The sequence below is a fragment of the Erythrolamprus reginae genome, chromosome 1 (genome assembly GCF_031021105.1).
Source record: "Erythrolamprus reginae isolate rEryReg1 chromosome 1, rEryReg1.hap1, whole genome shotgun sequence".
NCBI lineage: Eukaryota > Metazoa > Chordata > Lepidosauria > Squamata > Dipsadidae > Erythrolamprus > Erythrolamprus reginae.
Window position 1 is genome coordinate 146,548,444 of NC_091950.1, and position 27,753 is coordinate 146,576,196.

Sequence of the window (27,753 nt, forward strand, 5' to 3'; positions counted from 1 at the left end):
CGATTAAAAGCAACATGAGAAAATATTATTTTACTTGAAAGAGTAGTGGATCCTTGGCGGCATACAAATCCAATAAGTAAGTAAGTAAGTAAGTAAGTAAGTAAGTAAGTAAGTAAGTAAGTAAGTAAGTAAGTAAGTAAGTAAGTAAATAAGAAGGAAGGAGAGAGAGAGAGAAAGAAAGAAAGAAAGAAAGAAAGAAAGAAAGAAAGAAAGAAAGAAAGAATCCCCGTGCATTTTGCTCTCCTAGTTGTTGCCGACTTTAGGGAGCAGTGCTCATCTACGTTTCAAGGCCTTTGAGCCAGTGCTGTCCAAGCACATTTCCATACTCATCTGGCCAGCATGACATAACAGAGGCTGTTATTTTCCCACCTAAGTGGTACCTATTTATCTACTAGCATTTGCCTACTTTTGTGAGCACAGGAGCTGATGTGGCACATAGGTCTTGAACCTTGAACTTTAAGGAATGGATGCTTAAGCATGCTTCTTTCCTGTTCAATCCACATTGTTTTTCCTCTGTTACGACATCCGAATTATAACCAGGGCTCCAGCATAGTCTCGAGCTTTAAATTGCTTTGAGAGACCTTCAAGCTATAGAGCAGAATCCAAATGCTTCCAAGAACATCATAGTTAATTGTGATCCTCTCATGAGTCATCCAAGAATCTGAGACACGGAGCTGGAAATATTTACATGATATTTACTGAGAAGTTTAAACGAAAGAACAATGGGTAACTGAATATGTAGTGGAAGACAAAGAGCTGTTCATGAGAAAAGAAAATTAAGAAACATGAAAATAGCCGAAAGGAATACAATTCGTACATGTTGTACTTCTTGTCATATCTTTGTGGCCTCAGAGAGAGACTGCAAACTTTTTAATTGAGACCTGCCCTTCCAATATCTCACCGTACCATCACATTTAAGCACAACAGGGGCCTAGTAGTGTCATTCTCCATATTTAGGTCACCTGGAAGCGCGTAATTAAGGCTTTCTGGTGTCAATGTGGGTGGTACAACTTCTTCACCAGACCCACTCTGTGGACATGAGCCTTAACAGGCCGGCACCAGCTTCCCATTTCCACATCTTCATTCCTAAGGCCTGTTTATCAAGGAAGAGCTCGGTTCCAAATGCTTGGATGTCCTTAATTTCCCTGAGGCTCAAAAAGCAACGGAGACCCAACCACAAAGGTGCATTTTTCTCTCAAATCTTCCCTCCATCTCTCAGCCGCCAATTTGTGTGGGGAACATTGGCCTTTCAGGCTTTTTAGTGGGTTGAATAGAAAAAAAGGAAATGGATGGGAAGATTCGGCTAAAGGTCACATCCTCGAGAGAGTGCATGTCCTCCGGCACTAAATAAGAACAAAACCCCAATGTTCTCTCCCTCTGTGGTCCCTAGTTCCTATGTCTGACCGATTGTGCCTTAATTCAGCTTCTATGCTGCAGTAGCACTAAAGAAGCCAAGTCTCAGTTGCAGGAATTGGAAGAGGTTTTTATTTCTCCTCAGCACACCAAGTTTTTGCTGCTTGCTTTCTAGGGCCCATCCTTCTGCTCTTTTGTGGTCTAGTACAGTGTTTCCCAACCTTGGCAACTTGAAGATATTTGGACTTCAACTCCCAGAATTCCCCAGCCAGCAAATGCTGGCTGGGGAATTCTGGGAGTTGAAGTCCAGATATCTTCAAGTTGCCAAGGTTGGGAAACACTGGTCCTAGTCTATCCAAGCACAATTTACAGGCCAGGGCAATCTCTAAATGAACTTTCCTAGTTTTTTGACTCTGCAGTGTTAATCCCAGTGTCCGATCAGGTCCCACAGAGTCGGCCTTCTCCAGGTCCTGTCAGTGAGACAATGTCCCCAGGCGGGGCCTAGGAGAAGAGCCTTCTCTGTGGGGGCCCCAGCTCTCTGGAATCAGCTCCCCCCAGAGATTCACACTGCCCCAATCCTCCTCACCTTTTGAAAGAACTTAAAAACCTATTTATGCCATCAGGCTTGGGGCTATTTGACCCCAGTCCCAGGCCATTGAATATTTAATGTTGGTTATATTGGATGAATGATTATGATACTTAGTTTTTTATAATGTTTTTAGTGAATTATTTATATTAATTGGATCTGATTGTAAATTATATGGACATGCTTTGAGCCGTCTCGAGTCCACGGAGAAGGGCGGCATACAAATCCAATTAATAAATAAATAAATTTACTGAGCTGGGTCGAATGTAAACAAAAATACTCAGGCTGAAGTTATATACAGAAAAATAAATGTGGCCGACCTTAGCAGGCATTCTTCATAATGAACAAATTATTAACACAACTAGGGCTTTATTGCAAAGAAGAAAGATACATTCTGAATATGTTTAGGCAGATGCGAAAAAGGATCTTGTAGAAGTACCGTAGTTGGTTTCCAGCAAGGATTTCCTGAAAGGAAAATCCTCAGGGAAAAGGAGTTTAGATCTTTAGATATTCTGGGAAGATAAAATGTCTGGTCAGTCAGCTACTCTCTCAGGACAGTGAGGGTGAACGTTTTTTCCCTGAAGTGCCGAAATAGTGCACATGTGTGAGCCCACACCCATAATTCAGTGCCTGGGGAGGGTGAAAACAGCTCTCCCCCTTCGCCCGGAGGCCCTCTGGAGGCTGGAAACGGCCTGTTTCCCAACTTCTGATGGGCCCAATAGGCTCGTGTTTTGCCCTCCCCAGGATCCAAAGGCTTCCCTGGAACCTGTTGTGTTTGGGCCTGGGCCAGCCGTTGCTCCCACAGATGGGAGAGACGTGGCACAAAGTGAATGTGAAAGCCTGGCTGACAGCCAGGAAGATGTGGCAGACAGCAAGGAAGACGTGGCAGACAGCCCAGGGGATTTGGCAGGCAGTCCCTCAGACAGTCTTTCGTTTCTGGATTCTTCTGCAGATCAATATATTGATCTGCGTAGCAGAAGAGCTATGCAGAGAAGGGATCGACTGAAGGAGTATTACAAGTCATCATAGTAGCAACTGGGCTGGGTGTGGTTCTTATACTGAGGGCTGGGTGTGGTTCCCTTAATGAGGGCTAAAGGGATAAAAGGGAACAGAGGCCCAAGGCAAACTGTGGCTGTTTATCTGTGTTATTTTGTGGTTCCTGCTCTGAAGTTTCTGTTCCGCGCCGTTGGAGTTTTCAACCCAGCTTTTTCAGACAAGTGGGAGGTGAAAACTCTGGGACTTGCTGTTTGCTTCAAAGATTCAAAAGGATTCCTGAAACATCTTTGCTCATTCCAGGTTGCCTTTGTTTGTTTTTTCCTGTGTTTTTGTATGCGGCTGAAGTAAGCCTTGCACTATCATTGTTTTCGGACACTAAGAACTGTTTTGAGTAACCCTTTTTTGTTTATTTAATACAAGTTTGCTGATTAGCAGAGCACGTGTGTGTTTGATTTCTTTTCCTTGGATTATTACGCATTGCCTGAGCCAGTCAGGCAGAACGGAACCGAGGGAGAGTAAAAACGCCCTCCCCCATCCCCCCTGGAGGCTCTCTGGAAGCCAAAAACGCCCTCCCAGAGCCTCTGTGCGAGCCAAAAATCAGCTGGCCGGCACACACATGCACATTGGAGCTGAGCTAGGGTAATGGCTTGTGTGCCAGCAGATATGGCTCTGCGTGCCACCTGTGCCACCCGTGCCATAGGTTCGCCATCACTGCTCTAGGAGCTGTTTGCCTGGTTGCCTATTAAAAAATTGGAGAGGGACATAAAAGGGAGTTTTAAAATCTTGGAAACTAATCGAGACATTATGTTTACTTCCTATGGGACTCCATTTCTTCCAAAGCTCTCAGCTGAGACTGGGGATGTTCTGGAAACATTAATAGGAGCTGTGGGAATTGCTGATGGATGATGTCTTTATCTTCCAACACAAACTTTGTGCAGCCTGCAGTTTTTAACAATTGTCAGCCTTATACTCACAGATGTACTGTGTGCACTCTCTCCCTCCTCCTCTCTCTCAAATTTATAAAGAGCAAACCTTGAAAAATGTATAGCTTGTAATAAGGGTTGAAAGGAAAATAAAACCTAATGATAAAATAAGTCCTTTCTTAGTGAGTATTCATCAGAGAGGAGAATTACTACACACGTAAGAGTGATTGCAGCCAACTCTAAATTAAATTACTTTTTGCATACTGCTCTGTACAGCAATTCTTTATTCAATACCCATTTGATTACATATTATGTTTTCATTTTAACTTCTCGGTAAAGTTAATTTATACTTCCTTGGTTGTCTGTCAGATTCACGAGTTTTCCAATAAGCTCCTCTTGGAGGAACTGAGATTAGTTTTGGATCTTTTCCAAGATACAATTCACAGAAAATGTTTGGTTTGACACTATAAATGGTTATTATATGAGCTACATCCCACTCAGCTGTTCTTCGTGTATGAATTGTACTCATTCAGAAGGAGGAAGATGGAAGTAAAAGATGTTTGGAGCAAGTTTTATTTGCCTATTTTATGTGTGTATCTCTGTGTGTATGTGTATTAGCATCCAGTTGGCAACCAAAGAGATTGAACAATCTGCATGGAGGCCACAACACCTTGGAGGGAGCATAATTCACTCTGTGTGTTCCCTGCCAAAATGTTGTTCAGAAACCTGAGGATTAGAAGGATACTGCATTCATAAATATGGGCAAAGAATATTATGTGAATGCATTAAGCTCACTGGTGAAAATTCAGATTCTCAGATCAGATATGGCATGGCCGATAATCAGATGTGCCATGGGAGTTAAAGTTCAGCAATAAACGGAAATCACAGATTGCCCATTCTTGCTGTATATTTATAATGTACCTTTTAACAATATTTTGATTATTGGATTAGCAATAATTGATTATGATTTGAAACAAAATATTATTATAATATTAAGATGATTATTAATTGAGGATTTAAAATAATGCTTTGGTTAATCTTTATAGTGTTATAATACTGGTATAATAATAGAGTTTGATTTTCTTTTTGTTTATTTGGCTTTTTCTTTCTTTCTTTTTTTGTTGCTCTTTTCTTTCCCTTTTTTAAACTATAATTTCTCTTTTTTAATTATTTGTAGTTGATAAAGTTTTATTTATTTATTTATTACTTAGATTTGTATGCCGCCCCTCTCCGAAGACTCGGGGCGGCAAGGGTTTTGGAGAATACATGAGGAGGAGGAGGAGGGGGAGGAGGCACTATGGCATATCTGAAGTATTAAAGGAGAAGGATATTATTTTAATAAGGTTTAAAAGAAATTAAGCTTCAATTCAATTAGACGAAAATTAGATATCTAGATGACAAAATTAGAGGTCAAGGTTGGGGAGGGTTGGATTGACACCGAAAGTAATTAATTTGGAACTAATAACCTTTTGGGGGAAGATTAACTATAAAGAATGTCCTAACTCAATACTGTTTTCATTATAATATGGAAATATTTTTAAATGTATTGAAGAAGTTTGTATGGATAAAAAAAAAATTACCTAAAAAAAAAAATGAAGGAAAGGTCTACATTTTGGCTAAAAACAACACCACCTTAAACAAATCTGTTTGATTCACTCAGCTATCATAGACCACAGATTCTTCACCCACTTACAGCATGGTATGTTTGTGTGTATGTTTTTTTGCTTTTTAATAAGGGTTTTTTAGTGATTTTAAATTATTAGATTTGTTATACATTGTTTTATTGTTGTTGTGAGCCGCCCCGAGTCTACGGAGAGGGGCGGCATACAAATCTAATAAATAATAATAATATCTCTTCAGCTCCCAAGGTACATATCTCCCCTGTGTCAGAAGCTCAGTGCCTGCAGACTACCCTGGCTGGGATGCCAATCCTTCTCGAGTGCCAAGTCTCTGCATCTGATGCCTCTGTCCAATGGCTCAAGGATGGAGATCCTGTACTGATGGGTGAAAATGGTCTCATTGTCAAATCAGAGGGCTGCCTTAGGAGGCTTTTGATTAATTCAGCCTGCCCCTTGGACTCAGGAACTTACACCTGTTGCACGGCTGACGAGACAGTTGACTTCACTGTGACTGTGGAAGGTGAGTAGAGACAAAGAGATGAAATAATGTGCATGAATAAACTGATGGCCTTGGTTACTCCAGCGATGTGCTCCTATGGGTACCATCAGGTACGCAGAACCGGTAGAAATCCCCCCCCCTTTTTTTTAACCTTCTGGGCTCTGGGTATGTTTTTCCTATTGCAGTAAATGAGGTTGAATGTGTATAATTTTAGAAGAGCTTGTGTGTGTACATATACAGTTTATATAATGTATATTTTTGTGTGCCTGTGTGTAATCTGTATGTACACATATGGCATATATATTCATATAATTAAATAGTATATTTTGGATGTTCTGCAATAGTAAATAGGGAAATTGTATCTCTTTGAGGCAAGGAGAGGCCGGGCACTCTAACCCTAACCCAAACCCTTGACATGAGTGACGTCATGTTGGCCACCTTTAAGCCAGTCACATGACCTTTAAGCTACCTTCCAGGCACATGATCGTCAAACCACTCCCACCTAGTCACATGGCCAGCAAGCCACACCCACAAAATAAGCCACCGCCATAGTGTGATAGTAAAAATTTTTGCAGTTCTTCACTGGGTTACTCCCAAGTGAAGAGACAGCATCTTGGATTACTGTCGAGTCTCTTCTATCCATCACCAACTTAGGTCCTGGACTACATTTTTCTCTTTAGTATTGGTCTTGTGCCTTCCTCTTTTGTTGTTCCATTACCCTCTCACCATTTTCTTGCAATTGATCTCTAAAGATTATTTAACAGGCTTCATTAGATCAAACTCCAGGGAAGCCTTTGGAATCTGGGGAGGGTGAAACACGAGCCAATTGGGCCCACCAGAAGTTGGAAAACAGTCCGTTTCCAGCCTCCAGAGGTCCTCCAGGGGGTGGGGGAAGCTCTTTTCACCCTCCCAAGGCATTGAATTATGGGTGTGGGCAGTCGCACATGCACAATACCACACGCCCATGCCCTTTCAGCACCAGAGGAGAAAAAGGTTCGCCATCATTGTTCTATGCTATCATGGACATTCCTTTTGCAGAGGTGCCCGTTCGTGTTGTTCAGTCTACTGCAGATGCAAGTCACGTCTACCAGACTTCAGAGCAAGTGGTGCTATCTTGTGAGCTGTCTTGCCCAGATGTTGCAGTTTGCTGGTATAAAGATGGGAAGGAGGTGGTGGAAAACAATGGTTTCTTGCTGGAACATGAGGGATTCTATCATCGTCTGGTCATCCCTGCTGCCCAGAAACACGACACAGGACAATATATGTGTGATGCTGCTGGAAATTCTATATTTTTCAATGTCACCATCACCGGTGAGGAATTCTCTGAGAATTTACCTTGCTACATATATTTTGTATTCAAATTAATAATAATAATAATAATGATGATGATGATGATGATGATGATGATTATTATTATTATTATTATTTATTAGATTTGTATGCTGCCTCTCTCCGAAGACTAGGAGCGGCTCACAACAGTAATAGACAATGTACAAATCCAATACTTAAAAAACATTGGGCCAGAATATCTCCGAGACTGCCTTCTGCCGCACGAATCCCAGCGACCGGTTAGGTCCCACAGAGTTGGTCTTCTCCAGGTCCCATCGACTAAACAATGTCGTCTGGCAGGACCCAGGGGAAGAGCCTTCTCTGTGGCGGCCCCGACCCTCTGGAATCAACTCCCCCCCGGATATTAGAACTGCCCCCACCCTCCTTGTTTTTCGTAAATTTCTTAAAACCCACCTCTGCCGCCAGGCATGGGGGGACTGAGACATTTCCTCGGCCTATACAGTTTATGCATGGTATGCTTGTGTGTATGTTTTCTTTTTAATAAGGGTTTTTTTAATGACTTTTAAGTATTAGATTTGTTTATATTGTGCTATTATTGTTGTGAGCCGCCCCGAGTCTACAAATCTAATAAATAATAATAATAATAATAATAATAATAATAATAATAATCTAAAACCCATATCATTAAAAAACCATACTCAGTCATACTATTCATAAACCATAATAGGCTGGGAATCTCTCAATTATCCCATGCCTGGCGACATAGATGGATCTTCAATAACTTATGAAAGGCAAGGAGGGTGGGGGCCGTTCTAATCTCAGGGGAGAGTTGATTCCAGAGGGCCGGGACCACCACAGAAAAGGCTCTTTATTTTTTTATTTTTTTATTAGATTTGTATGCTGCCCCTTTCCATAGACTCAGGGCGGCTCACAACATAATAAAACAATTCATAACAAATCTAATAATTTACAATTTAAAATTTAAAGTAGTTAAGAAAACCCCATTTTTAAGCAGACATACCTACAAACATACCATACATAAATTATATAGGCCCGTGGGAGATATCTCAATTCCCCCATGCCTGATGACAAAGGTGGGTTTTGAGGAGTTTACGAAAGGCAAGGAGGGTAGGGGCAGCTCTAATCTCTGGGGGGAGCTGGTTCCAGAGAGTCGGGGCCGCCACAGAGAAGGCTCTTCCCCTGGGGCCCGCCAACCGACATTGTTTAGTTGACGGGACCCGGAGAAGGCCGACTCTGAGGGACCTAATCGGTCACTGGGATTCGTGCAGCAGAAGGCGGTCTCGGAGATATTCTGGTCCGATGCCATGAAGGGCTTTATAGGTCATAACCAACACTTTGAATTGTGACCGGAAATTGATCGGCAACTAATGCAGACTGCGGAGTGTTGGTGTAACATGGGCATTTTTGGGAAAGCCCATGACTGCTCTCGCAGCTGCATTCTGCACGATCTTCCCCTGGGGCCCACCAGACGACATTGTTTAGTCAACGGGACCCGGAGAAGGCCAACTCTGTGGGACCTTATCGGCCGCTGGGATTCGTGCGGCAGAAGACGGTCCCAAAGGTACCAACCCTTTTTGACTTTGCAGATCTGGGCTGTTTCCTCTTTATACTTCCGCAAGGTGCTCATATGTTGATGGGAGGAAGCTCTGAAGATTTTGATTCAGCATTTTTGGATTGTTCTTTTCCCCCCAGGATAATGTTAATTGGAGCGCCTTCCAATGAGAAATGACAGTCTATGCTTAAGTGTGGGGACCTTGCTGGCACAGCTTGGATTGAAATTGGAAGGAATTAAATGTCAGAATCATCATTATACACTATGACATATATTTAAATAATGTAGGAACTATTTCATTTAAAGAAAAGTGCAGCGAGGAAAGACAATTATTAGTGGAGACGGTGTGGTTGGAATGTTCTTAGTGTTTCCTCCATCTTTCATTTTTCTGCTGACATTTTCCACCCCAGCAACATATTCCTTTGTACTGTACCAAGAGGGAAAAGATACATTGCTAGATAGGTGACAGTATAAATTCAGTTTAACTAAAAATAATAAATCAGGAGGAACGTTCCTCTAGTTTCATCCCTCCTAAATGTTGACCCTCCTGATTCATTACCAGTATTTTTAGTTAAACTAAATAGATATTGCCACCCATGGCTTAAATGCATGTACGTATGGTTTGCTCTCCGAACAACAGTGTGACCGCATATACTCATGCAGTATGTTTGTCTGCTAGAGCCTCTGGTGCAGATTTTGGAGCCAGCTGAACGTTCGCTAGAGAAGCAGGTGCAGGAATTTGACCGCCTAGATTTGAGCTGCATCGTGTCCGTTCCTGATGCCCAGGTGCGCTGGTTCAAAGATGGCCTGGAGGTGGATGAGACACACAACCTGTTGCTTCATGCAGAAGGTGCAGAACGTCGCCTGGAGATCTTGAGGACAAGCGCCGAAGATGCTGGGGAATACATCTGTGAGACCAAGGATGAATCGGTCTCCTTTGATGTCATGGTTTCAGGTGAGGCCTCCAGCCATGGCTCTGCATTTCTCAAATTAATAAATAATCCAAAACCTAACTTGACCCAGCACTATAAATTATAAAACCATCAAATTTGGCAAAATCCTATCTTAATTTAACTAAATGCCCTCTTTTTGTTCTCTCACTCCTAAATCTGGGTCTATACTTGTACTTCTACTTTTATCCCAACATGGAATGTCTTTTCACAGCCTGTAGCAAGGCTTACAAATTGTATTAACAGCAGGACTGAACTTAGTGTTATGAAAATTATGGAGTTTTCCTTGTTCTTTTTTTTTTTTTTTACTTTCTTTCTGGTTGTATGCAATCCAATATACAATAAATATTATGCCATTTGTTCCCAAACTTTTCCTTTTATCAGTTATGATGGGGAGGGGGAGAGAATAAAGGAGCATTGAATGCAAGGAAAGATTAACTGAGATCAGACACATATAGCAACTAGGAGAGCCAAGTATGTAAGTAATTTACCTATATAATTGGCCTTTAAGCCTTCTTGGATTTGCCAAGAATGTATCTCTCCCCAAATAGTAATGTGTTTTAGGGTAAATGCTGCAAGTATACTGTAATACTGAGTACATCTGGGTCAAGTGATGGCAATTTATTTTCTAGAGTGGCCAATCAGATATCCCACAAAAGCCACACAGCAAGACATGAAAGCAGCAGTAACTAGTTGCTGCCCAGATTCTATAGTCTCTGATGTTGGAAATGGGGTGACAATGAACAACTTCTTGATTAATGAAGCCTTTTGAATTAGGACAGATTACTACATTTTATAGAAAATAATTCAGTAGCATAACTAGGCAGGTGTAAAGGAAGGCCTCGTTTTGTCGTTCTGAATAGTTTGTCTTCAGCTTCATTAGATAATTTTGGGATAGAATAGCGACAGAGACTTATGTACATTCCCTGTGCAACATGCATAAATTTTACACATTTTTATCATGCTTTCCTTCCTTGCTTTTTTTGCCTATAATAATAAAAATAACAAAGACATCAAAGACAGAATTTTTTCTGCCTAAATAGATAAGCAAAATTGCTTCGAAAATAAATCCTGCTACTATAAAAAGCAAATGCAGAAAAGATTGCTATTAAATGTATACGTGCTTTGCATATATTTAATAGTGTAATCGATTTGTTCTGAAGTTGGCCCCCTGAACAGCCAGCTATTCTTGGAGAATCCTTATTGAGAAAACTTTCTTTACATTTGAAAACAGTACTGAGTCACCAGGATGTGCTATATAATATGTGAGATTTTGCTTTTTTGGGCAATCATTCAGCAAAGCATTCCAGCCCTTTGCTTTAGTCAAATCTTCGACTAAAGCATAGGGCTGGAATGCTTTGCTGAAAGTTTGCCCCCAAATAATAGTAAATGCAGAGTCTTGAAGATGCTTGGTGAAACAGCAACAGACTGCATACTGTAGTACAGTGGTACCTCTACCTACAAAAGCCTCTACAGTGATACCTCGTCTTACAAACCCCTTGTCATACAAACTTTTTGAGATACAAACCCAGGGTTTAAGATTTTTTTGCCTCGTCTTCCAAACTATTTTCACCTTACAAACCCAAGCTGCCGCCACTGGGATGCCCCACCTCCGGACTTCTGTTGCCAGCGAAGCGCCCGTTTTTGCACTGCTGGGATTCTTTTTAGGCTCCCCTCCAGGGGAAACCCCACGTCTGGATTTCCGTTGCCAGCAAAGCACCCATTTTTGCACTGCTGGGATTCCCTTGCAGCATCACAAAAACACAGAAGTCGGGAGTTGGGGTTTCCCATGGAGGAGAACCTCAGGGGAATCCTAGCAGCGCAAAAACAGGCGCTTCGTCTGGCAAAAGGGGTGAGTTTTGGGCTTGCACGCATTAATCGCTTTTCCATTGATTCCTATGGGAAACATTGTTTCATCTTACAAACTTTTCACCTTACGAACCTTGTCCTGGAACCAATTAAGTTCATAAGACGAAGTATCACTGTACTTACGAACTTTTCTAGATAAGAACCGGGTGTTCAAGATTTTTTTGCCTCTTCTCAAGAACCATTTTCCACTTACAAACCCGAGCCTCCGAAACTGTAACCGGAAAAGGCAGGGAGAAGCCTCCGTGGGGCCTCTCTAGGAATCTCCTGGGAGGAAACAGGGCCTCCACCCTCCCTGTGGTTTCCCCAATCACACACATTATTTGCTTTTACATTGATTCCTATGGGAAAAATTGCTTCTTCTTACAAACTTTTCGACTTAAGAACCTGGTCACGGAACGAATTAAGTTCGTAAGTAGAGGTACCACTGTATTTATCTTGACTTAGTATGTGGATCAGAGAAAATCACTCGTGTATAAACTACTAGTGTGAAGACACAGTATAAACATCTAATATTGTATCTGGTTTTATAAGTGGAGCTGCAGGGAAAGGGTTACAAAATATTGCTTTAAGCTGTAGCAGCAGCTTTTTAAAATGGGATTGCAATTATTACTTGCAAATCAGGGTGACTTAATCTTGGGAAATTGAGCTGAACTACACATACAGAATTATTGATTAGAGTGGGGAATAAAACAAAGTACTTTGGAAGAGGAGATGTTTCAGCTTTAGGGCATTTTTATTTTCACATAGGATACATCATATATAAACGTACACAAAAAACACACAAATAGAGCAGCTGCAATTAATTGTAGCAGAAAGAAGGAACCTTTAAAAATTCCCTTCCCCTTCTTCTGCAATTCTTGTCTTGCTAAATTCCTCTCTATAGAGAAAAAACACCAAGAAAGTAATCCTTGAAACACTGAGGTCAAAACCACTTTCAGTGGAAGGGAGGATCTTTTTTTGCAGTGCTTTTCTGTTACCTTCCAAGCTGAGAGCAAAATGGATATTCTCAAATTTTATCTATAGAAAAGAAGGAACCCAAGTATCTCCAAGGCTTACCACCTCTCTCTCTTCCCAAAATACAAGGTTTACTTGTTGCAAAGGTTTTCTCTCACCCATAAATGTTTGTGGTTTCGCCCAGCAACAGCAATTTGTGTTGCCTGTGGCCTCTTCCAACTTGGGCTACCTGCCCTCTCCTTCCAGAGCCCCCTGTGAAGATCGTGCAGCCGCGCAGGACTCCCTCTGTCCTGAAGGCCTCAACGGGGGACACAGTGACCCTGGCCTGTGTGCTCTCCCATGGGAATGCGCCTGTCCACTGGGTTAAGGATGGTGTCAGAGTAGAGGCCAACAGCGGCCTCATCCTGGAGGAAGAGGGTGCCCGGCGGTGTTTGGCCATCCCTGCAGCTGGCCCAGAGCATTCTGGGAAATACATCTGCCACACTCTCGATGATACCATGACCTTCACCCTCCAGGTGTCTGGTGAGTGCAGCCTTCAGGGAAGCTGATAGTATTAGGAAAAGGAGGTGAGAACATACTACCGGGGTAGGTGGGTGGTTGTTGGGAGACTTTGTCTAACATTTGTTAAATCATTTAAATATATAATGGTACCTCTACCTAAGAACTTTTCACCTTACGAACCTCGTCCTGGAACCAATTAAGTTCATAAGACGAGGTATCACTGTACTTACGAACTTTTCTAGATAAGAACCGGGTGTTCAAGATTTTTTTGCCTCTTCTCAAGAACCGTTTTCCACTTACAAACCTGAGCCTCCAAAACTGTAACCAGAAAAGGCAGGGAGAAGCCTCTGTGGGGCCTCTCTAGGAATCTCCTGGGAGGAAACAAGGGCGGGTAAGGTGGGGAGAAGCTTCCATGGGGCCTCTCTAGGAATCTCCTGGAGGAAACAGGGCTGGAAAAGGCGGGTAGAAGCCTCTGTGGGGCCTCTCTAGGAATCTCCTGGGAGGGAACAGGGCTGGAAAAGGCAGGTAGAAGCCTCTGTGGGGCCTCTCTAGGAATCTCCTGGGAGGAAACAGGGCCTCCACCCTCAAGTATGGTTTCCCAATCGCACGCATTATTTGCTTTTACATTGATTCCTAAGGGAAAAATGCTTCTTCTTACAAACGTTTCTACTTAAGAACCTGGTCACAGAACGAATTAAGTTTGTAGGTAGAGGTACCCCTGTACTCTTCTGGGTTGGTTCTTAGCTTCTTTTCTCAATGTGTAGATACTCCAAAGTATCAGTATAAACAGGCGGGGGTTGCTACTTACCGCCGCTACCAATGCAATGCTTGCACAGCTTTGGGTCGCCGATGTGCACACTAACATGTCCCAGCAAGGTTTTGCTTCTGCACATGTGCAGATAGCAAAATCTCGGGAGAGGACTCACACGAGATTTCAGCAATTTTTTTGCTTCTGCGCATGTGCAGAAGCAAAACATTGCTGAAACTTCAACCTCGCGCATGTCCCCTTACAAGATTTTACTTCCTGCGCATGCACAGAAGCAAAATCTCTCTGGGACACACATGCACACACATCGGCGACACAGAGCTGCACAAGCTCCATTTTGCTACCGGTGCACAGTGTAGCACATACCGGGTGGTAACCCGATTCTGACTATACAGAATTTTGAGCAAAAGTGCACCAGAGTTATTGAAAAGCAAAGATCTATCCAATCTCTAGGGTTGGCATGTTGGACATAAGTATAATTTATCTCCTGATTCAAAAGAAGTATTCTTTCATATGCAGGAGAAGCATATCCCAATTGTCCAACAGGCTAATATTTTTAGGTCTGCAATTGTTTGGTGACAAACTGTATATGACAGTGACAGCTGACCTTTTCAACATCTAGTGCCAAAACGGGAGCACACTTGATCCTTTTTGGCACCAAGTGCCAAAGTGCTTTGCGTGCACTTTGTGTGCATATGCACCGGAAACCAGGAAAGCAGATGATCTTCCGGTTTATGGCATGCATGCATGTGTGAACACCAGCTGTCCAGTACACATAGGCCTGCTCCATCTGACCTTTTGGGGGTCCTTGCACCTTACTGACTGCCCCCTGCCCCCTGTCAGGGTGGCAGGAGAGCATCACCTATGACCCAGTTCTGTAGCTGCAGACAGGGAGAGAAAACCACCTCCTTCGTCTGGAAAACCGGAACCCCTTCCTGGCCTCGGAGGTAAGGGGTGTCGGCATTCCCAGGGTTCGGGTTGTGGGCACAGCAGGTGGGAGAGCTTCGCCCTAACTCTGGTTGGGATGAAGCACACCCCCAGCCCGCCACTGAGAAAAAGCCAGCTCAGCTCCTCCCCTTCCTGGACACTTCCTGGCTGGTTCATCTCTTAACCCTCGGCAATGTCTCTATGCTCTGTTCTCCGGCCCTCCTGGGCCCTCCTTGACGGCTGCTCCTGCTTTTCCTGCTTCAGCATCCTGGCTGGAAGCAGTAGCGTGAGAACTGCCATGGGCCCCTCGCAGTGGCAGGAGCAGTGGGTTGTAAGTTGCCCAGCCAGCAAATTTATTTATTTATTTATTTATTGGATTTGTATGCTGCCCCTCTCCAGAGACTCGGGGCGGCTAACAGCAATAATAAGACAGTATATAATAATAATCCAATACTAAAAACAATTCAAAACCCATTATAATAAAAACCAAACAGACATACAGACATACAAATCTAATTAATAATAATAATAACAACAACAACAACAACAACAACAACAACAACAACAATAATAATAATAATAATAATAATAATGTGTTCTGGGCGGCGGACGTGTGGCAGTGCTGTGGGCTGGAGGGCTGGGGCTGCACAAGAACTCCCTCGGGTGGGGAGGGAGGGAAGCCCTGGTCCCCCTATCCTGGCTGGCAGCTCTGCTCTGCTTGCTCTTACTCCCCTTGTGGGTTCCGGTGCATGCATATACATTGGCCAGTTGGTTTACATACACGTATGCGTGCCAGAAAGTGGATCATCTTCTCAGCACACACATGCACACTGGGTAGCTACTCTTTCAGCTTCTGGTGGTCCTGCATGCATGAAGATCAGTGGGCCGGTGCCCTGGAACCGGGTAAACCAACGGACGACGGGCAATGTTCCCTCTAATTTTTTTCCGGTGTGGGCGGAAAAGTACAGTGTCTGAGCGGCAGTCCCCTTGGGACTGGGCGGCATAGAAATGAATGAATGAATGAATGAATGAATGAATGAATGAATGAATGAATGAATACATAAATAAATAAATGGTGTGCGGGGGGTGTTTTGGAGTGTGCGCATGCAGACGCGCGCAGCTTAACGGGAACAGAGACGACGGGTTTGCATACCCAGAGAGATGGCTCTGTCTACCACTTCTGGTACGTGTGCCATAGGTTCAACATCACAAATATATGGGGATTGGTATGAACTCCATTCATGAAGCCATCTTGCTGCAGGCATTTCCGTGGGTGGTGCCTTGGTGGTGCAGTGGTTAGAGTGCAGTACTGCAAGCTGCTTCTGCTGACTTCTGGCTGTAGTTCAGCAGTTCAGATCTCACCAGACTCAACCTTCCATTCTTCCCAAGTGGGTAAAATGGGAACCCAGATTATTGGTGGCAATATGCTTACTCTCTGTAAACCCCTTAGAGAGGGCTGTCAAGCACTGTGAAGCGGTATATGTCTACATTCTATGGCTATAGAATTCCAGTGGCTGATCAGGTCCCACAGAGTTGGCCTTCTCCAGGTCCTGTCGACCAAACAATGTCATCTGGCGGGGCCTAAGGGAAGACCCTTCTCTGTGGTGGCCCCAGCCCTCTGGAAACAGCTTCCTCCGGAGATTTGGACTGCCCTCCCCGCCTTTCGCAAAAGCCTTAAGATTTATCTATGTCACCAGGCATGGGGCAAGTAGCATATGCCCCCCCCCCCCTAAGTTCTGACCATTAAAAGTTATGTGTGGTTATGATTGCTAATATTGATTGTTTGAGAGTGTAATATCAATTGTTTTTTTAAGAGAATGGGTTTTAGTCATAGTTTTAATTATTAGATTTGTACTTATATTGTTTTTATTGTTGTTGTGAGCTGCCCCGAGTCTCTGGAGAGGGGCAGCATACAAGTATAATAATAATAATAATAATAATAATAATAATAATAATAATGATGATGTTATTGTTATTGTTATAGCTGTCCTCAATATTGACTTCTGTTAGCTTCTGTTGGCATTCTCTTTGAGTTTTCTGTGTGCGTTTTTACAGTGTTCTTGCTACATTTATATGCATCATGAATTAACAAGCAACCTTTGCCTTTTCTGTGCACACCGTAGCACCCGGCTAATGTGGCATATGTAAGATTCTTGCAAACTGAGAGCGTATGTGGCAGCAAAGTCTGTCGGGAGTTGACAGCCCAGCAAAATTGCATTAAGGGCTTTCCCCTTAGCTAGGCTGAATGAAATATTGACTAGGAGCTGGGAAGTGTTAAAGGCAGCCTCTTTTAATGACCATAAACATAGGGTGAACTTGCTAGAAAATATATTTTATCTGCCTCTGCAGTGAGGAAGAAAGAGAACGCAAACAGATTTTCCCAAACTGGTGAGGGTGGAGATTTTAGAAATTTGCATTGCATCAATGCTGGTTTGTGGAGAACGAAGTGATACTAATGGGTGAGGTTGAGGCCCAAGGAGCGAGGAAAAAGCAGCATCTGGAAATGCTTTGTGTTTTCAAAAATACACAGTTTATAAAAATACGGTTGGACCAGATAAAAACTTTCCAAGGTCCTTAGCCAAGAGCGTGCCAGATGGAAGGAATTTGAACTTTCCCATGGCCAGACGTCATCGTGTTGAGAATAGGAGAAAAATTTAACCCATTTTCTAATCTTCATATTAGATCTGTTGGTATTCCTGAAAAGTGCACCCGGAGATAGGTTGCTACCGGTGTGGTAGGCAACTGTGTATTGGTAGCGGCCGCCAGATTGCACAATTTGTGCGCGATTGCTCCGGTATCATCTTTTTTCTTTAATTTTTTGTAGTTTTTGCTTCATGCACATATTATTATTATTATTATTATTATTATTATTATTATTATTATTTATTAGATTTGTATGCCGCCGCTCTCCGTAGACTCGGGGCGGCTCACAACAGTGATAAAAACAATACATGGTAACAAATCTAATAATTAAAATCTAAAATAACAGTTTTACATTACAAAGTCTAAAAAGAAAAAAAACCCTAATAGATAAAATACATACACACAGTCATATCATGCACAAAATTACATAGGCAAGGGGGGGGATGTCTCAGTTCCCCCAAGCCTGACGACAGAGGTGGGTTTTAAAGAGTTTACGAAAGGCAAGGAGGGTGGGGGCAGTCCTAATCACTGGGAGGATTTGATTCCAGAGGGTCGGAGCCACCACAGAGAAGGCTCTTCCCCTGGATCCCGCCAGACGACATTGTTTAGTCGACGGGACCCAGAGAAGACCAACTCTGTGGGACCTAACCGGCCACTGGGATTCATGCGGCAGAAGGCAGTCTCGCAGATATCCTGGTCCGGTGCCATGAAGGGCTTTATAGGTCATAACCAACACTTTGAATTGTGACCGGAAACTGATCGGCAACCAATGCAGACTGCGGAGTGTTGGTGTAACATATGCAGAATGCACGTGCATGTGCTGAGATTTTGGTGATTTTTTGCTTCTGCGGATGCACAGAAGCAAAAAATTTGCCAAAATCTCTTGCGCGCATGTGTCCCCTCACAAGATTTCAGCGTGTTTGTGCTTCCTACGCATGCACGGAAGCAAAAATCACACTAAGGACACGCACACACGCAAGACGACCCAAGCTCTGCCTGCAGAACACCGGTGGCAGCTGGTAACAGTACTCCGCCCCTGAGTGCATCTTGTTCACATGCAAATTCAGATTTTAAGAATCTTGTAGACTTTTTATGGCACATATGGCTCTCTTTGTTTAATGCTTAGTTCAACTTTGCCTGGTAGATGCAAGTGATGAGAGGTGGCTTTATTTGATTAAGTAAAGAGATTTATTGTACATTATTTGAAATAAAATTTTTAGTTTGATAAGCTTTTAGCACAATTACATTATTTGAAATAAATTTTTTAGTTTGATAAGCTTTTAGCACAATTACAGGTGATTTTATTTATTTATTTATTTATTTTGTCAAACAATTATAGGGTGGTAATTTGTACAAATAAAACATTAGGTAAGTAATGATAAAAAGTAACAAAGGAAGACAATAGGACAGGGGCGGTAGGCACAATGGTGCACTTATGTACGCCCCTTACAGACCTCTTAGAAAGGGGGAGAGGTCAATTGTAGATAGTCTAAGGTTAAAGGTTTTGGGGTTAGGAGTAGAAACCACAGAATCAGGTAGTGCATTCCAGGCATTGATTACTCTGTTGCTGAAGTCGTATTTTTTGCAGTCAAATTTGGAGCAGTTGACATTTTGTTTAAATCGATTTTGTGCTCATGTGTTGTTGCGGTTGAAGGTGAAGTAGTCGTTAACAGGTAGGACATTTTGGTATATGATTTTATGAACTTTAATTAAGTCGGAATGGAGACGACGGAGTTGTAAGTTGTCTAAAGCAAGAATTTCAAGTCTGGCGGAATAATCTGTTGTAATCTGGTCTCTCTTCTGATTAAAATTTATCTTTAGGATGTGGTATTATATATTTCAGTGATGGAGAGCTTATGACACGTGTGCCACAGGTGGCACGTGGAGCCATATCTGAAGCAGTATTGGGCTGCTCCCGATACTCCTGGGATCGCCGATCTAGTAGCGGAAACAGCAATGCGTGTATATGTGCTGTGCACACATGTGCCCCTGTGCGCCCCTGCACAAGATTTTGCTTCTGCTCATGTGCGGAAGCAAAAAAAACCCGGCCGAAAATTGCTGAAATCTCCTGCAAGGATGCTCGCATGCACAACATTGTGGCAAATTTTGGCTTTTCTTTTCTTCAGAGCATGCGCAGAAGCAAAGAAATTGGCAAAAGTTGTCGAAATCTCGTGCGTGCTAACATCCACGTGTGAGATTTTGGCAATTTTCATCGATTTCTTTGCTTCTGCGCATGTGTGGAAGGAAAATCTCACATGGGGGTGCTCGTGTCTGTCGCCATGTGCTATGCGCGAGCCTCCGGGACCAGTCTGATAGGGAAAGGTAAGTGCAGTCCGTCACTGATTTGAGGGCACGGGACGTGTTGCCCTATGTCAGCTCCAGCGTGTGCTGATTTTTGGCCTTCTTTTTGACCGTTTTCGCTCTCTCCAGGCTTCAGGAAAGCCTCCTGAAGCCTGTTGGTGGTGAAAAATGGCCCAATGGCCCAACCTGGCTGTTTTTCGCTCTCACCAGGCGATCAATGGGGTGACAGATGTTGCAATTAGATCACCCACGCATCCATTCAGGGTTTCCTAAATCCCAGGGAGAGTGAAAAATAGTTCAGAGGCTTCAGTGAGGCCTGTGATGATGATGATGATGATGATGATGATGATGATGATAATAATGATAATAATAATAATAAATAATAATAATAATAAATAATAAATAATAATAAATAATAATAATAAATAATAATAATAAATAATAATAAATATTATTATTATTATTATTATTAATTAGATTTGTATGCCGCCCCTCTCCGAAGACTCATGTGCTGGGGGAGGGGTTGTGCATATACATGGAGGGGGCAGCACGGGGGTTGTGTGGCAGGCATGGGGGGGAGGGCATTGCATTGTGGGTGTGGGCATGAGTGCGCACACTATCATCTGCGCGCACATCCTTTTGGCACATGAGCCAAAAAAAGTTCGCCATCACTGGTATATTTATTTAATGCCATTATTGGTACTTTGACAGCTGGCGTCAGATTGCTATTTTCCTACACAGCGTCACACAACTGACATTTTCCTGCCTCTTGGCCATCTGATCACTGGCTGCTTCTGGGGAATCTTTGGCTAAAGGACCTTTCTTTCTAAAACAACAGCTGGGATGCCCAAGGAGGGTTGGCTGAGTGAAATGAATTCATTTTCAGGGGATTTCTTTTACTTGAGCGTGCCTATGTTTTCTTGAAAGAGAAAATTGGATTTCCTCCAGTGTGTACTGTTTTACTTAGAAAAAGTATTTTTAATAGAATGGTTGCTCTGGTTTTTTTTTAAAAAATGGAGATGTTTGATAAATGCTGCATTTTTAAACAGAGGTATGTATAGGGGTATATTCAGAGTTTCCGCAGAATGAGAAAAAAAAACGAGAGAGGGACAGAGAGAAAGAGAGAGAGATAGAGAGGGAGAGAGAAAGGAAGAGGGAGAGATAGAAAGAGAGTGAGTGAGAGAGAGAGAAAGCAAGAGAGAGAAAGAAAGAGAGAGGGACAGAGAGAAAGAAAGAGGGAGAGATAGAGGGAGAGAGAAAGGAAGAGTGATAGAAAGAGAGTGAGTGAGAGAGAAAGAAAGCAAGAGAGAGAGAAAGAGAGAGGGACAGAGAAAGAAGGAAAGAGAGAGAGAAAGAGAGAGAGATAGAGAGGGAGAGAGAAAGGAAGAGGGAGAGATAGAAAGAGAGTGAGTGAGAGAGAGAGAAAGCAAGAGAGAGAGAGAAAGAAAGAGAGAGGGACAGAGAGAAAGAAAGAGGGAGAGATAGAGGGAGAGAGAAAGGAAGAGTGATAGAAAGAGAGTGAGTGAGAGAGAAAGAAAGCAAGAGAGAGAGAAAGAGAGAGGGACAGAGAAAGAAGGAAAGAGAGAGAAAGAGGGAGAGATAGAGAGGGAGAGAGAAAGGAAGAGGGAGAGATAGAAAGAGAGTGAGTGAGAGAGAGAGAAAGCAAGAGAGAGAGAGAAAGAAAGAGAGAGGGACAGAGAGAAAGAAAGAGGGAGAGATAGAGGGAGAGAGAAAGGAAGAGTGATAGAAAGAGAGTGAGTGAGAGAGAAAGAAAGCAAGAGAGAGAGAAAGAGAGAGGGACAGAGAAAGAAGGAAAGAGAGAGAGAAAGAGGGAGAGATAGAGAGTGAGAGAGAAAGGAAGATGGAGAGATAGAAAGAGAGTGAGAGAGAGAGAGAGAGAGAGAAAGAAAGCAAGAGAGAGAAAGAGAGTGAGAGAGAGAGAAAGAAAGAGAGAGAGAGAAAGAAAGAGAAAACTCGGCAAGGAGTTGGGGACTGGCTCCACTTCGCCTCCTCCCCCTCCCCCAGAGCGGCATTAAAAAAACCGCAGGTTATTTTTAATAGTCCAGCCCTCCAACAGTCTGAAGGACAGTGAACTGGCCCCCTGTGTAAAAAGTTTGGGGACCCCTGCCTTAAAGGCTGCTCCATGCCTTTTGGTTTTTCTTGACCGCGGAGAAAAGCGACCCTATTTTTAGAATTGGGGAGGGGAATCACAGAGCTGCCTACCAAAACCACTTCCCTTTTCCAAGCGACCCAGGCGGAGCGTGGTCAGCTTTTGCTGTTGGCTCGGAAGAAGTTTTTGTGCAGTGCAAAAAACCCTGATTTTTTTTAAAAAAATGCCAAAAACAAAATGGCGATGCATGTGCAATGTTGGAAACTCGGCTTCCGCATAGGAGCAGAATAATTAAAACAAAAACAAAAAAAAGTAAAAAATATGGCGGTGCCCATGGACCAACACCAACCAATGCGGTTTGGTGACATCATCGTGTCATTACCAGGAGGTCGCTACCAGTTTGGGCGAACTGGTCTGAACTTGGAGGAACCCCACCCCTGTCTGGGATCAATCTGTTATATTTCCATACATCACTTTGAAAAGCAGCAATTGCTAGCACAGAAGAAGTATAATGGAAAGTACTTTAGGAAAGTGATGCTTGGTTGCAAGAGAGTGACCTCTGTTGCTTTGACTAAGTTGGAATTTTATTTTGCATAGCAGCTGTATATAAGAATGTCCTAGCTGGGTAGTTAAGAGAGGAGGGGGAAAAACACGGTACAATATATTTTTCAAGTATGCTTTGAACAAAATCATGGAGAGGTGACGCCATTCCCTATTGGAAGAAAAGAGGTTAGCACCTTCAGGAGTTGCATTAGTTTAATCCCAGTGGGTGCTTTATGAAAGCCATCAATGAGTTGCTGTAGGGCTTTTTTTTCTTCATTAGATGGAGCTGGTTTTGTGGCAGCCTTGGCAGAAGATGTGCATTTAATGTATTCAGTGCGTAAGTGATGAGGAAGGCCAGGGGATAGGACACTGTTTGGTTCTGATTTTGTTTTTTATTTTTGGAAAGGAAGCGGGAAGTAAAATACAGTACAAAATACAAAAGGCTTTCTTCATTATTATTATTATTATTATTATTATTATTATTATTATTATTTAGATTTGTATGTCGCCCCTCTCACAGCAACGATAAAAACAATATATAGTGACAAATCTAATAGTTAAACTCTAAAATAACAATAATACATTTTAAAAAGTCTAAAAACAAGGAACCCCAATACATAAAAAACATACATACAGTCATATCATACACAGTAAACTACGTAGGCAGGGGGAGGTGTTTCAGTTCCCCCATGCTTGACGACAGAGGTGGGTTTTAAGGAGTTTACGAAAGGCAAGGAGGGTGGGGGCAGTTCTAATCTCTGGAGGGAGTTGATTTCAGAGGGTCGGAGCCACCACAGAGAAGGCTCTTCCTCTGGGTCCCGCCAACCGACATTGTTTAGTTGACGGGACCCGGAGGAGACCAACTCTGTGGGACCTAACCGGTCGCTGGGATTCATGCGGCAGAAGGCGGTCTCGTAGATACCCTGGTCCGGTGCCATGAAGGGCTTTATAGGTGATGACCAACACTTTGAATTGTGACCAGAAACTGATCGGCAACCAGTGCAGACTGCGGAGTGTTGGAGTAACATGGGCATATTTAGGAATACACCCTATATACAAAGATTGTACAACTTGGGTGCTCTTGGTGCTGCTTTGGGGAAAGGCTTGCTTTCATAAACATTTGCTATAGACATTTGAGGCTTAAAGACTTTTTCTGTACTAGAAGAGGTATTTGTAGAAAAGGCAAGGAAGCAAAGGAAATCTGCAAACTCAGGGATGACATATCCTTTTGTTCTCACAGGACCAGGAATATTTATTGTTGCAGACCTGTTGAAAGTCTACAACAGTGGTTCTCAACCCCCTTTGGGGATCGAACAACCGTTTCACAGGGGTCGCCTAAGGCAATTTTCCCATGGTGTTAGGAACTAAAGCTTCTATTCTGGCGCCTTGGAACATATTTTTACAATCTGACCAATCAAGCGTTTACAGCGGGGGTGTCCCTCTGACCTTCCTGCCAATCAGCTTAAAGCTCTGATGGGAGAATTGTCACTAGAGTTATGGTTGAGGGTAACCACAACATGAGGAACTGTATTAAGGAGTCGCGGCATTAGAAAGGTTGAGAACAACTGGTCTATGAGCACCTTTGAATGGGAAATTACTTAAGAGCATCTAGTAAAATGTGCAATTTCAAGAGATCTTTAGTTGGGTTTACAGGTAGCCCTTGACTTATATCCATTTGTTTAGCATCTATTTGAAGTTCCTTCAGTACTAAAAAAAAAGTGTCTTATAACTGGTACTCACACGTACTCACACTTATAGAAACATAGAAACATAGAAGTCTGACGGCAGAAAAAGACCTCATGGTCCATCTAGTCTGCCCTTATACTATTTTCCGTATTTTATCTTAGGATGGATATATGTTTATCCCATGCATGTTTAAATTCGGTTACTGTGGATTTATCCACCACGTCTGCTGGAAGTTTGTTCCAAGGATCTATTACTCTGTCAGTAAAATAATATTTTCTCATGTTGCTTTTGATCTTTCCCCCAACTAACTTCAGATTGTGTCCCCTTGTTCTTGTGTTCACTTTCCTATTAAAAACACTTCCCTCCTGAACCTTATTTAACCCTTTGACATATTTAAATGTTTCGATCATGTCCCCCCCCCCCCCCCTTTTCCTTCTGTCCTCCAGACTATACAGATTGAGTTCATTAAATCTTTCCTGATACGTTTTATGCTTAAGACCTTCCACCATTCTTGTAGCCCGTCTTTGGACCCGTTCAATTTTGTCAATATCTTTTTGTAGGTGAGGTCTCTAGAATTGAACACAGTATTCCAAATGTGGTCTCACCAGTACTCTATATAGCGGGATCACAATCTCCCTCTTCCTGCTTGTTATACCTCTAGCTTATGGTGTCACAGTATCCCTACAGCAGGGGTGGACAATTAATTTTCCCAAGAAGCCACATGAGACACTGGGACTCTTGTGGAGGGACAAACCAAAAGGGCTGGGAAGGTGTGCGAGCACACAAACACACATATGTAAATTGATGTGTATGTGATAGCAGTTGCCTTCAAAATATAATGAATGGAGTTGTATTGCGTGCATGGCATACACTTATTTAGATTTGATTCCTAATTTCTGATTGACTTCATTTGAGCTGGACAGGCAAAGCCAAAAAGCTTAATGTAATCCGGGAGCTGTAAAATACCCAGATCTGCTCTACGGTACAGCTTCTACGGTACTTCTACTGTACTACGGTACTTCTACTGCTCTACGGTACAGCTTCTAATGCCGCTGAAGGAGAAACCGGAAATCCCCAAGCTGGCTTCTGATAAGCAAAGTAAAATGGAGAAGCTGGATTCACTTTATGACCGTGTGGTTCACTTAACAACTATAGGGGGTGGACAACAAAATGGAAACACTTGACTTTTTGGCATCATAATGTTTGAACATGTTCAAATCAATCAAAACATGACATATTTTAATGTTTTTTTTAAAAAATTCTGTTATTTGATATGTTTTTTTAAACTACCTTTTTTTAAAACAGAAATTTAAGGAGATTGGTTATAACCTTCTAGAAGTGGCAGACCTCTCAGACTTTCAAAGAGGCCAAATTGTTGGTGCTCGAATGGCAGGCGCTAATGTAGCAGAAAGTGCCCGAATGTTTGGCATTTCAAGAGGTAATGTCTCAAAAGTAATGACTGCTTTTGAGAAGGGAAAACGTCCTCAGCCAAGCACAGGTCTGGTCGAAAGTTGAAGTTGTCTGAGAGAGACCATCGGACTCTAAAGCGAATTGTTAGAGCGGATCACAAGACCACAACTCCTAAAATCACTGCAGAGATCAATAGACACGTACAGAACCCAGTTTCCACAAAAACTGAAGGCAGCTTCACAAATCTGGATTCCACGGAAGAGCTGCAAGGTGTTTCCAATTTTTTGTCCATCCTCTGTACATTGATTTGCTTAACAACTATAGCAGAAAGGTCATAAAATCAGGTGTGATTAATTAACTCGCAGCAGAGATTCTGGTCCACTTGCAGCCAAAAGACAAGGGGCTACCTGTATAATGAAAAAGTATAAAAGTCATATGAACCGCCTGCTACCGCGCGAATTCCAGCGACCGATAAGGTTCCACAGAGTTGGCCTTCTCCAGGTCCCGTCGACCAAACAATGTCGTTTGGCGGGCCCCAGGGGAAGAGCCTTCTCTGTGGCAGCCCCGGCCCTCTGGAATCAACTCCCCCCAGAGATTAGAACTGCCCCCACACTCCTTGTCTTTCGTAAATTACTCAAGACCCATCTATACCGCCAGGCATGGGGGAATTGAGACACCTTTCCCCCAAGCTTTTTTATATTTATGTTTGGGTATGTATATGTTGTTTGCTTTTAAAAATATGATAGGGTTTTATGTGCTTTTTAATATTAGATTTGTTTTCGGTGGAATATTGTTTTTATTATTGTTGTGAGCCGCCTCAAGTTTCGGAGAGGGGCGGCATACAAATCTAACAAATTGAATTGAATTGAATTGAATAATCATTTGTCTTAAATATACCTTTCTCCTGCTATCTTTTCTGTACGAACAACGATGTGATGTTGAAAAAACAGAGGGAGAGGGGTCCCAAGGCATTGAAGCTTTACAAATGAAAATGTCCATTGTTTCATTTATGTCTGGGGTATCAGTATCTAACAGACATCAGCCTGGCTGTCTGCAGGCCTGTTGATTCCAGAGGCCAACCTTATGACATATTCTTGTTAGGGAACATTGACTAATCCTTGTTATATGTCTTTCCAAACTCAAGAATCCTTTAGTGGCTTCCCTGGAAAATGAAGGCTGGTTCTAAAACTGGCTGACAATGGTCAGAAATGATTTCTAAGAACCGTAGGGTAATACTGTAATAGGAGAAAAATGATCTAAGGTCTCCAAGCAACATGTTCTTCTGGGTCAAGGTCAAGTCTATCTTCAGCTATGTGTGGTTTTGTTTTTAGAGTCGATGTCTTAAATTGGATATCCCTTGGAGATTAGATCCTCGGGATAATGAGCTCATCACACCATTCCAATTTTTCTTGAATTGTGCGCCCCTTAGGAAACTGTTTTTTTTAATGTAAAACTAGAGACAACCAAAACAGGAGAAATGCTATTATGTCAATTATTTATTTTTGTTTATTTATTTATTAGATGTGTATGCCGCCCCTCTCCGAAGACTCGGGGCGGCTAACAACAATAAAAAAGACAATGTGAACAAATCTAATATTAAAAATAATCTAAAAAACCCCAATTTAAAGAACCAATCATACATACAAGCATACCATGTATAAATTCTATAAGCCTAGGGGGAAGGGAAAACAGAATTCCCCTTATGAAGACAGCAATTAAAATTAGAACAGGTAGAGAAATTTTACTAACATTGTTTCTGCTGGCAGATCCTCCAGTTCAAATAGTGGGGCGAGATGAGCTGCAAACTCACCACCGTTGCTTGATTTCCGAAAACCTGGTGCTCTCGGTAACGCTGTCTTGCCCCAAAGGAGAGACCAAGTGGTACAAGGAGGGGGAAAAACTGCAGGACACAGAACGTGTGTGGTTGGAACAAGATGGAACACGACATTCATTGGCGATTTCAGCAGTGGAAATGTCTGATGCCGGCGAATATCTGTGTGACAGTGGTGACGATAGCCTCACCTTCTACGTCACGGTAGAAGGTAATTTATTTATTTTATTTTATTTTATTTATTTATATATTTTGTCAAACCATTATAGGATGGTAGTTTGTATAAACATGACATTAGAAAAAGTTATTATTATTATTATTATTATTATTATTATTATTATTATTATTATTATTATTAATTAGATTTGTATGCCGCCCCTCTCCATAGACTCGGGGCGGCTTACAGCAATGATAAAAACAATA

General features: G+C 42.4%; 1 protein-coding gene across 4 annotated transcripts in view; it reads left to right on the forward strand.

Annotated features, from left to right (window-relative positions):
* The window catches only part of OBSL1 (obscurin like cytoskeletal adaptor 1), a 149,970-nt gene that overhangs the window by 87,061 nt on the left and 35,156 nt on the right, over nucleotides 1-27,753 (forward strand). For 3 of the 4 annotated variants that reach the window (XM_070728524.1, XM_070728511.1, XM_070728518.1), the window contains 5 exons: nucleotides 5,719-5,997; nucleotides 7,015-7,287; nucleotides 9,519-9,794; nucleotides 12,859-13,134; nucleotides 27,266-27,541. In XM_070728524.1, coding sequence (XP_070584625.1) covers nucleotides 5,719-5,997; nucleotides 7,015-7,287; nucleotides 9,519-9,794; nucleotides 12,859-13,134; nucleotides 27,266-27,541 — 1,380 coding nt within the window. The remainder of the gene's footprint in view (nucleotides 1-5,718; nucleotides 5,998-7,014; nucleotides 7,288-9,518; nucleotides 9,795-12,858; nucleotides 13,135-27,265; nucleotides 27,542-27,753) is intronic. The other variant, XM_070728531.1, reaches the window with a different exon arrangement.